This window comes from Terrapene carolina, unplaced genomic scaffold (assembly GCF_002925995.2).
Source record: "Terrapene carolina triunguis isolate 2854851 unplaced genomic scaffold, T_m_triunguis-2.0 Scaffold22130, whole genome shotgun sequence".
NCBI lineage: Eukaryota > Metazoa > Chordata > Testudines > Emydidae > Terrapene > Terrapene triunguis.
The window spans coordinates 1-10056 of NW_020686481.1; the positions used below are offsets into that span (position 1 = coordinate 1).

General features: G+C 40.5%; 1 protein-coding gene across 1 annotated transcript; it reads right to left on the reverse strand.

Annotated features, from left to right (window-relative positions):
• Positions 1 to 560: 560 nt before the first annotated feature.
• Positions 561 to 5541, reverse strand: LOC113408697 (U11/U12 small nuclear ribonucleoprotein 48 kDa protein-like). The gene is made up of 5 exons (XM_026662075.2): positions 5328 to 5541; positions 4023 to 4144; positions 3042 to 3169; positions 1891 to 2055; positions 561 to 617 (listed from the first exon to the last, which is right to left on the reverse strand). The coding sequence occupies exons 1-5, from the start codon at positions 5539 to 5541 to the stop codon at positions 578 to 580; spliced, it is 669 nt and encodes a 222-aa protein (XP_026517860.1). The 3' UTR covers positions 561 to 577.
• Positions 5542 to 10056: the final 4515 nt, after the last annotated feature.

A 10056-nucleotide genomic window follows, 5' to 3' on the forward strand; every position in this document is an offset into this window, starting at 1 on the left:
CACCCCGCTGAACACGACAGCTTTGCAGTATGCAAGAATGGAGACTAGGATGAGAGCAGTCAATACACTCTCTTGTGACTTAGCCTAGGACCCAAGTCTTCAGAGGCTAGTGCACTAACCATCCTGTTACAGGCTCACCTTCACACTGCACTTTATCCAGGTTTCCAGTGGGGTGACTGATGCATAAGACTAGAGTGTATCCTCCCAAAGTCACTGCAAACCTGCACAAATTTGAATCCTCGTCCCTTCCTCTTTTGCTTCAATCACCAGACCAAGTTGGGCTGAATTTTAAAATGACAGTGTAATAAATTATATTTATCAATCAGTCAAAGGCAATACAACAAACTATACGTCACCTTCTAATGCAGAGATAAAAACCATCTGAGACACGAGACCATGGTAAGGTTGTCAAGATGAGGGAAGGATGTCATTGGCAGCCTCCCAGCTGTGGGTACAATGTTCAATTCACAATGCTATCGCCATCAGCATGCTGCTGATATTCACAGCTCTGAATGATCCAGTTTAAGTCTATTTCCTTAACTAACAGCTGACACACATCTTCTTTACAGTCCCATTTCTATTTTCTTCTTTTGTGGTTGTGATATTTGTCTTCAGCCCTGAAATAGAAACAAGCCATTATAGCCAATGTCTTGTTAGGATCTCAGCATTTAACAGATTACTCCAAAACTGCTTGGCTGACTGAACTTTCACTGATGAAAGTCTGAACATTAGAGAAGCCCGAAGTCTTTCAAGACTGAAAATATCCTTTAAATCTAAGCACTTCCTTCAAAATCTTGTCACTGTCTTCTCTTTGAGGGTTCATTTCCAGTGAGCTTTATTCAAGTCTCATTGCACAACCCTGCACTCTGACAGAGCACAATGTATCTTGTAAAAACAACTGCATAAAGCCATTTTATGAGACAAGCAGCCACTCCATCCTATGCACCAAAGTATATGGTCAAAGCATGTGTGTTTTTGTGAGCTCATACACACTTGCTAGGAATTGTGCTATACAATTTCTCCCATTTCTGTTATAAAGCAATATAGGGTCACAAAGAGAGCCCAGGAGCCTGACAGGAAAGTGTTTTGAATAAGCTCCTAAAATCACAGTTGGAACCAGATCCTCAGCTGGGATCTGCTGGCTCAAGGACTTGCACCAGTGCCAGATCCAAGGGACTCCAAGGGATTCTATGGAACTCCATCAACTCTGCACTATGGGCATGAGACTCTGCACTTGTAGATCCCATTGCAGGATCATCATCTCTTTGCTTTTAGTACTAAAAACTTTTAGTTCTCTACTTCAGTGGTGTTGGTGTCATTCATTATGGGCAGTTTTGTTCTGAAGCTTAGGAAAGCTTTCCGTTTAGAAAAAAAAAGATCAGACACCTGTAAGTGAAGCAAATGGTAGAGCTGGCAACCAATCTAACTGGTAGATCCCCATGCAAACTCCTCAGATGTATGTATTAAAATTCACTTCATGTACACCAACTAAGTAACTCTCAGTAATACAAGGTGTAGTTAATTCATAATATACAGCCCATATAACACAAGCAGAGAGCACTAGGTGACCCTTTGAGTCAAATCTGAGCCAATGCTCCTGCACTGTTAGGGGCACGTCACTGCTGGAGGAGCCATTTTTTGGATCCTGGATTAAACCCTGAAATCTGGATCACTTGTAGTTTTTTAAAGATCCCACAGCAAATTCTGCTTGGACAGGGGTTTTGCTTGGCTGATCTGGGTTATTACATTCTGCCTCTCTGAATTCTCCTGCATTTCCACTTGGATTGAGTATTACGTTCCTGCACTAAACTCGGATGCACCGTTACATTTCACTGGTGACTATCATCACTGACTGGTACAGGCAAACAAATTGCTTAGAGTAACACTTGCCTCTCTCTTTTTCTCCTGGAATCCCTGTCTTTGCCTCTTTCTCTACTTCTTTTTTGTTTGTCTGGACTTCTGCTGGGATCTCTCCTGTGTCTAGATCGATCGACATCCTTAGAGCTTCCACAAGACTGTCGAGAGTCCACTGATGCTGACCGTCTCTCTTCGTTTCTGAAGAAAAAAAGTTATTGGTTTTGTTTAATAAATAGTTTCATAAACACTGTAGTTATTCGAATACTTTTAATCTCCATCGGTCTGCCTCTGGTAGGCAACGAAAAGGAACTGTATTCCATTTGGTAGGATCATTTTCTTTTTCTTCTCTTGTTTGTGATAATAAACGCTTGGAAACAAGACACTGATTTTGGCTTCTCTCGTTTGACAGGCTGCAATTTCTTCCCCCAGTTCTTTAGGTGCAAAGGCTGAAATAGATCCTATTTGTTTACTATTTCAACCACCCAAGTCAGGAAATAAAAATGGGAAGCATTACACAGTGACAAGGACACACTTCCATGTTACACAGGTAATAAAGTCTATCCTGTTTTCTTTTTCAATACCCAAGTGAAGGATTACTGTTGATGTTAAGTATACATAAGATACATGAACATAGCTGTGTTGCACTGCTAGTGTAACTATGAGAACCTTAAAGGGACATTGTCAACTTGACATCTAATCAGTTTTTTAAACTATTTTAAACTCCTTTTTTAAGGTACTATTCCAGTCCTGCATCTCCCCGCCAATTCTTGTGTTTTAAAAGTCACATTTTCACAGGTTCTTCTCTCCCTAGCTGCTCTGTGACAGTCTGAGACCTGTGATTACAGCGCTGTACTAGGACTCAGGAGAGTTTATGTTCATGTCCTGGCTCTGCCATAAACTGCTTGTGTGGCCTTAGGAAAAAGTCACTTCATTTTCCCCATCTGCAAAATGGGAATAACACTTGTTTTCTTCCGTCCTTTGTCTTGTCTACGTAAGCCATACGCTCCTCAGGGCAAGGATTATCTTAGTATGGATTTGTACTGTGGAGTACAATGGGTCTCTTTCTCAACTGGGCCTTCTATGTGCTACTAGAATACTGTAATAGGTCGCTATGGATTGACGGTTGCCAGCGTCCCTGCACAAACAAAGCATGTTGGTGAGTGCTGTGAGGTTCTTGTTAATACCTTCCTGAAGATTTTGCTGAAATGGAAGATTTTCCTCCTTCACACGTCTCTGCATTGTCTGGTTTACCTTCCTCCTGCCAGTGGCTGCTGAGTTCTTCCATGTGCACACCAATCACATCTCTGATTACCTGGGAAGAGATTAGTAAAAGAAAACTTGAAGCTAAAATAGACTAGAAAACACCAGGCAAAAGATGAGGTCTGAGGTGTTGTTTTTAAAGGCACTAGATATTTGTACGGAAAAATGTTTGCTGAAATAAAAACTCCAAAGTAACTTTACTAAAATGCACCTTAAAGGGACACTATCAACATGTAGGTGGCTGGAATTTGCACGTACAAAACTCAGTATTAAAAGTAGCTGTGATAAATATATTCAGTAACTTGCAGTGAAAAAAGTTTTCTGTTTGCATCTGAAAACATTTCTCTGAAGTCTTTGCAACCCCCAAATAGCTAAGGCACAAGAAACTGATACTGAAATTGACTAGTTTAGCCTCACTGTTCAGGAATGAAGAAAAAAGAATAAACAACATGATGGGCACAAGATTTTTAAAGTTCTTTCATTTTTAACAGTCTCAGCTGTCGGTATCGTAATAGGAGTAAGAAAAAATGCATTTTAAATACATATGGTTTTTAACCCTGCAGTGCCATTCTAAGTAGTTTATGCAACTTTCAGATTGACATAGCTCAAACTACAGGATAGCCACAAAGTGATACCAGGAAACATCGACAACCAACCAGAGGAGAAAAATACTTTAAACCATTAACATTTCTTTTTGAGATTTATAAAATTGCTAACACATTTACTAACCCACATCTTCAGACTTGGTCAAAAAGTTTCTTTAAGATTTTTTTGCCTAGGCATCATAGTTAAAACTGTTTTTACTAATCTTAATAGAGCACATTAGAGAGTGTATGCTGTGAAAAGATTAAGCATTCTAATACCTGCAAGGTCTTGCATTCTCTACAAAAACATTTGATGCTCACCTCAGTGTAAGATTTCTTTGTTATATGAACATTCTTAGCTCTGTACGACTGCCGCCGTCTTTTATAGTCCCGCATTTCTGCCAGGATTTCAAGATGAGACTTTGGACCTTTTTGACCATCATCTAATAAAAAATTGAATGTGAAACAAGTGGTTAAACAAACTAAAAAAAAAATTTCAGAGGCAATACATCGGCACTTGAGAATACATAATAGGGCTGTCTTAGAATGGTGCTGTTTACAGGACTAAAGGTAAGTTTGTGTCAAGTTCTTTTAACAGATGTTTCTCTGGTATTTATTTACAGCATCAAACAGTGTCTAGGGAAGTTGGAGAGAAAGCTGGAAGAGATCTGCTTACACAGTAAAGACCAAAATCAACAACCAAAATAAAAGGCATTCAAGCCACCATACAAGATTATTACATGAACTCTGAGACACTGCAATAAGACCAATGTAGTGACTTGAAATAAGTTATTTAACAACAACTGTCCTAAATACTAATTTACAAGTCACATTTTCAAAACCCATATTATTGAACTGCGGAAGTCTGGCAAACAGAGGGATCGATCCAGCAAATGTAAATGTCTATGGCCATGCAGATCCTTTTGCAGGATCGGGCTCCAGAAATAAGGCATTTTTTCCCTGCATGTTTATTTTATGTTTTACAGAATATAGTAATTGGAGGAGTCCTGATCTGTCTCACTAGTTTATATATTTCTCCAGAATTTTCTTTGTGCCAAAAGACTATCGTGTGTCTCTTATCACATTTCTATTGTTACTGTTCCATGCTGCTTTTATCTCTTATCAGCTTTCACAGCAGAAATCTTGCAAAATTTCACATTCAGTTGTGAGCCAAAGAAGTGCAGGCCTGTTGCAGAAAAAATGAAGGATCCCTCCTCCTGCTGAGATGCAGGCAACAGATACAATGAGAGAAGTGCAGAAGAGCTGTTTGGACAGGAAGCTGGCAGAATTGAAGGTGGAAAGGAGAAAGATATAATAGGCAACTACACAAAGACCACCACATTACAGGATCTGAAGGTATCTTACCTGTGTCCTGAATTGTACCTTTTTTTTTTTTTTTTTAAAGAACTATAATACAAAAAGAGTATTTGCCAGCTCTTTTCCGGGCTAGTTTGCATAATTTTTGCCCTTTTCCTAGAATCCACAATTTGGTTTATATGTTATTAATTCAAACCTGAATAGATGTTCAACCAAATCCCTCTAACTGTAGAAACGTGACAACATTTGAAAATGACAAACACTGCCATTTTAAGTTGTAAAACTCAAGAATTTGAATGTTTCTCAAACCTTGGGTGACTTTAGCAGCCAAATCTACAAAGAGATCACTGTCGTTTTCAGTGGCCTGGGATCTGGACCTCTGTTTCTTCGTCTCTTCCAGTACATAATCATAGATTGCAAGACGATCAGCTTGAGTCAGGTCACAGATGAAGCGTTTGTGGTTTTGGGGAACTTCAACAGGCAGTGAAGAATAGGCACCTAAAGCTTGTGAATAAATGGACATTATTAATTCTATAAAATGGCAATACTGCTACACAAAGAAACTTGTGGGGAGGAGCAAGTGTACTGGCACTAGGAACTTGGACACTATTTACTTGTGCAAGACAGACTTCTTTAGCTTTACTGGATTCTGATAGCTTAAAAAGTGCTTTAGTTGGCCTAATTTTAGGAAACCACTGAAATCTGCTTCATGAAATGATGACTCTGTAACAGACTGTCACCAAATGGCCCCAACACTTCTATTTCGTTAACTTTCCTCAGCACCTGGGGAGCCAGGAGTTTTGGTGTCTCCTGCAGGGACTATGAGGGCTATTTGGGGGGAAAGAGAGAGAACGCCCACAAAAACTATCTAGTCCACAATACGATTTCCTGTATTGTTATTAGTGACAGCCCACTAGCCTGCAAAAGAATGTTTTTGTACTGGTCCAATAGTACATATTTATTTTTAAATTTGTTTCCAAATTTCAACTGCAAACTAGTTAACAGCCAACATTCTATTGGCAATAATTGGAATGAAAGCCTCTGTTTAAACAAATAGATAATGCTCAATTGTCTGCTCTGAATGCTTTCAAAGATGATTCAGAATAGGCTACCTTCTACCCGCTCACATTGCTAGTCAGTTTAAAAACCCTGAAGAGAAGTAATGTGCAACAAAAGCATTTACAATTGGCAAAACAGAGTTGCCAGTCTCCTCCCAGTTATTAGTCTATACTTACTCACTAGCTATACAGTTACCAAGATGTATTCGTTACCTGCTGGCTAAAAAATACCTGCTTCCCCAATTTATTAAAGCTGTAGTCACTCTCCCTGTTTTATGGCAAAGATTTTATTTCCTTCAAACAGAATAGTCAAACCCTCAGTCACACTCTCTCCAACACACTGTAGCATTGCAAAGTGAATTTCTTGAAACAACAGAATATGGTACAGTACTTATGAAAGGCTATCACTTGCAGAAAGAATACTGTATATCTTTTAGGCCTTGTCTACGCTGTCAGGGGCATGTAGGTTACATGTATCTACATGCTGCACTGAAATACAGGCTGCATTCACACTGTGGTGGTTAGCGACACACGGCAACAAAAGGCTCTGGCAGGGGAGAAGCAATGGAAAAAGGTTCCAACAGCGATGCCAGAGCCTTTCCTTGCAGCAGGAAAAGGCTCCAGCAGTGGGGTGATGCTGGAGTCTTTCTCCACTGCCTCCCCACTGCTACAGCCTGTCCTTGCACTGGAGAAAGGCTCCGGCAGTGGAACACTACACTGCTAAAAATAGCCGTGTATATGTGAGAGGCACTGCTCGTTCATATCAAGAGTGAATAGAGTACATACCCTAAAGTTCAAGTGTGTCTTTACTCTACTTGTCCAAGCAGTGCCTCACCATCTACACTGCTATTTATACCTGTGCTAGGTGGGCGTGCAGTGTATGTACAAAACACACACTGTAAATGGAGACAAAGCCTAAGTAAGGAGAACGTTCATCTCCCTAATTCCCCTTCAGTCTCCTCCCTGCTCATGAAAGAAGAATCAAGGATATTTTTATTTAAAAATATTTCAAGAGCAGAAAGATCAGCTAGGTCCTTTTCATTCATGATGGGGTCATATCACAGCAATGACTACACTGGACGAAGAGAAAAGCTAGAACTCTCTCTGTTCAGATGTGCTGATCCAGATGTGACGCAGATTGAGAACCCGTGAAATATGCCCTATTTTCTGTTACATTTGTAACAATTTACTGGGAATTCCACCTATTCAAATAAAAGTAGCTGTGTTTACCTGAAGGTCTGCTCAGCTATCACCCTCTTTTAAACAAGCCAAGGAAACTGAAGGCAAAATTTGTGTTAACAGATATTATGTCTGAGGTTTTAAAATGCAGAAAATTCAATCTTCTGGTTCCTACAGCAACCTTAATTTGACAATTATGCACCATAAAACTTCACATTTCTTGATGACTGTGTATTAAAAACCTGGACTACAACTTTGCGTTAGTGGAGAGTTTTAGAGAAAAGAATAAGTGTTTACTAAGTAACTTCTTAATTTATTATCAGGTTTTATTAGGTGAATGTGGACAGTTTGGACAACTTTGGTTCTTTCTTCAGATCGTTTCTAAAAAGCACAAGAGCACGTTAAAATAGGATGGTGAGCTATAACTGTGACACCTAGTGGCCCATAGATGTATTTTTGCAATATAGCATATGGTACATGTTTTGGTGTTCGTTTAGTTTCTTTTAAAGATGTCCAGTACATTCAGGTTAGATTAAGATTTGAAATTAAAATTACTACAGCTTTGTTAAATCATGGGGAAAAAAACCTCACATCTTCCAAATATGCCATCAATACTATGAAAATTTCCAGGTTCCCCCTTTCCAAAGAGCCCATTCTACGGGTTTCCATTTCTATACTAGAGAAAAAAAACAGAGCAGAAAAGTCTGCCAGTCAGTGCTGCTGTATTCAGCTGCTGAGTTAGCCTGTCAGAAAGGAAGAATGAGCATACACTTTTTTCCCTATATACACTAGGGCTGCCAATTTTGGTTGGATGTATTCCTGGAGGTTTCATCACGTGACAACCTTTTAATTAAAAATTAATCTTTAATTCCTGGAGACTTTAATTCCTGGAGGGTTGGCAACCTTAATTTGTGCACATGTATGTATTTTAAAATGACAAAGTTAGCTTAATGCAGTTTTATCCAGGTGCCACAATCATTCCCACAGCGCACACTATAGCTCTACTGCCATCTGTACAAGCAAGCACAGTCTGTCAAGAGTCTGTCTTGATTTCATCTTTCATTCTCTTGAGAAATCTATTTCTGTCCTTTCCTGGGCTCCAGGCTGTTTTATGTGTTCTCTGCTGATCAGTGAAAAACAGGATGTAAGGACTTAAATGTATGGGTGGACACAATGTCCATCCTATCTAAGGGGGAGCAGGCCCCTCTGACTAAATCACTCTCATAGATTCATATACTTTAAGGTCAGAAGGGACCATTATGATCATCTAGTCTGACCTCCCGCATGATGCAGGCCATAAAAGCTGACCCACCCACTCCTGGAATAATTCTCTCCCTTGACTCAGCTGTTGAAGTCCCCAAATCATGATTTGAAGACTTCAAGTCGCAGAGAATCCTCCAGCAAGCGACCCCTGCCCCATGCTGCGGAGGAAGGCGAAAAACCTCCAGGGCCTTTGCCAATCTACCCTGGAGGAAAATTCCTTCCCGACCCCAAATATGGCGATCAGCAGAACCCCGAGCATGCGGGCAAGATTCTCCAGCCAGACCCGCATTGACCATTGATACTAATTACCTGCGATGGCACGTTACTGACCTATTGACTAAAATCACGTTATCCCATCAAACAGTCCCCTCCATAAACTTATCAAGCTTAATCTTAAAGCCAGAGAGGTCTTTCGCCCCCACCGTTTCCCTCGGAAGGCTGTTCCAGAACTTCACCCCTCTGACGGTTAGAAACCGTCATCTAATTTCAAGCCTAAACTTCCCGACGGCCAGTTTATATCCATTTGTTCTCGTGTCCACATTAGTACTGAGCTGAAATAATTCCTCTCCCTCCCTGGTATTTATCCCTCTGATATATTTAAAGAGAGCAATCATATCCCCTCTCAGCCTTCTTTTGGTTAGGGTAAACAAACCAAGCTCCTCGAGTCTCCTTTCGTACGACAGGTTTTCCATTCCTCGGATCATCCTAGTGGCCCTTCTCTGCACCCGTTCCAGTTTGAGTTCATCCTTTTTAAACATGGGAGACCAGAACTGCACACAGTACTCCAAATGAGGTCTCACCAGTGCCTTGTATAACGGAAGCAGCACCTCCTTATCCCTACTAGATATACCTTGCCTAATGCATCCCAAGACCGCATTAGCTTTTTTCACGGCCACGTCACATTGCCGACTCATAGTCATCCTGCGATCAACCAGGACTCCGAGGTCCTTCTCCTCCTCTGTTACTTCCAACCGATGCGTCCCCAGCTTATAACTAAAATTCTTGTTAGTCATCCCTAAGTGCATCACCTTACACTTCTCACTATTAAATTTCATCCTATTACTATTACTCCAGTTTACAAGGTCATCCAAGTCTCCCTGCAGGATATTCCGATCTTTCTCCAAATTGGCAATACCTCCCAACTTTGTGTCATCCGCAAACTTTATCAGCCCACTTCTACATTCGGTTCTGAGGTCAGTAATAAATAGATTAAATAAAATCGGACCCAAAACCGAACCTTGAGGAACTCCACTGGTCACCTCCCTCCAACCTGACAGTTCACCTTTCAGTACGACCCGCTGCAGTCTCCCCTTTAACCAGTTCTTTATCCACCTCTGGATTTTCATATCGATCCCCATCTTTTCCAATTTAACCAATAATTCCTCATGAGGTACCGTATCAGACGCTTTACTGAAATCGAGGTATATTAGATCCACCGCATTTCCTTTATCTAAAAAATCTGTTACTTTCTCAAAGAAGGAGATCAGGTTGGTTTGGCACGATCTGCCTTTCGTAAAACCATGTTGTAATTTGTCCCA

Excerpts from the sequence above, each read along its gene's own strand:
- LOC113408697 (XM_026662075.2), bottom strand. The coding sequence starts at position 5,541 with ATGTCCATTTATTCACAAGCTTTAGGTGCCTATTCTTCACTGCCTGTT. Across the intron at positions 4,145-5,327 it reads GGCTGCTAAAGTCACCCAAG|ATGATGGTCAAAAAGGTCCA; the intron begins GTTTGAGAAACA and ends ATTTTTTATTAG. Across the intron at positions 618-1,890 it reads TCCAGGAGAAAAAGAGAGAG|GGCTGAAGACAAATATCACA; the intron begins GCAAGTGTTACT and ends TTTCTATTTCAG.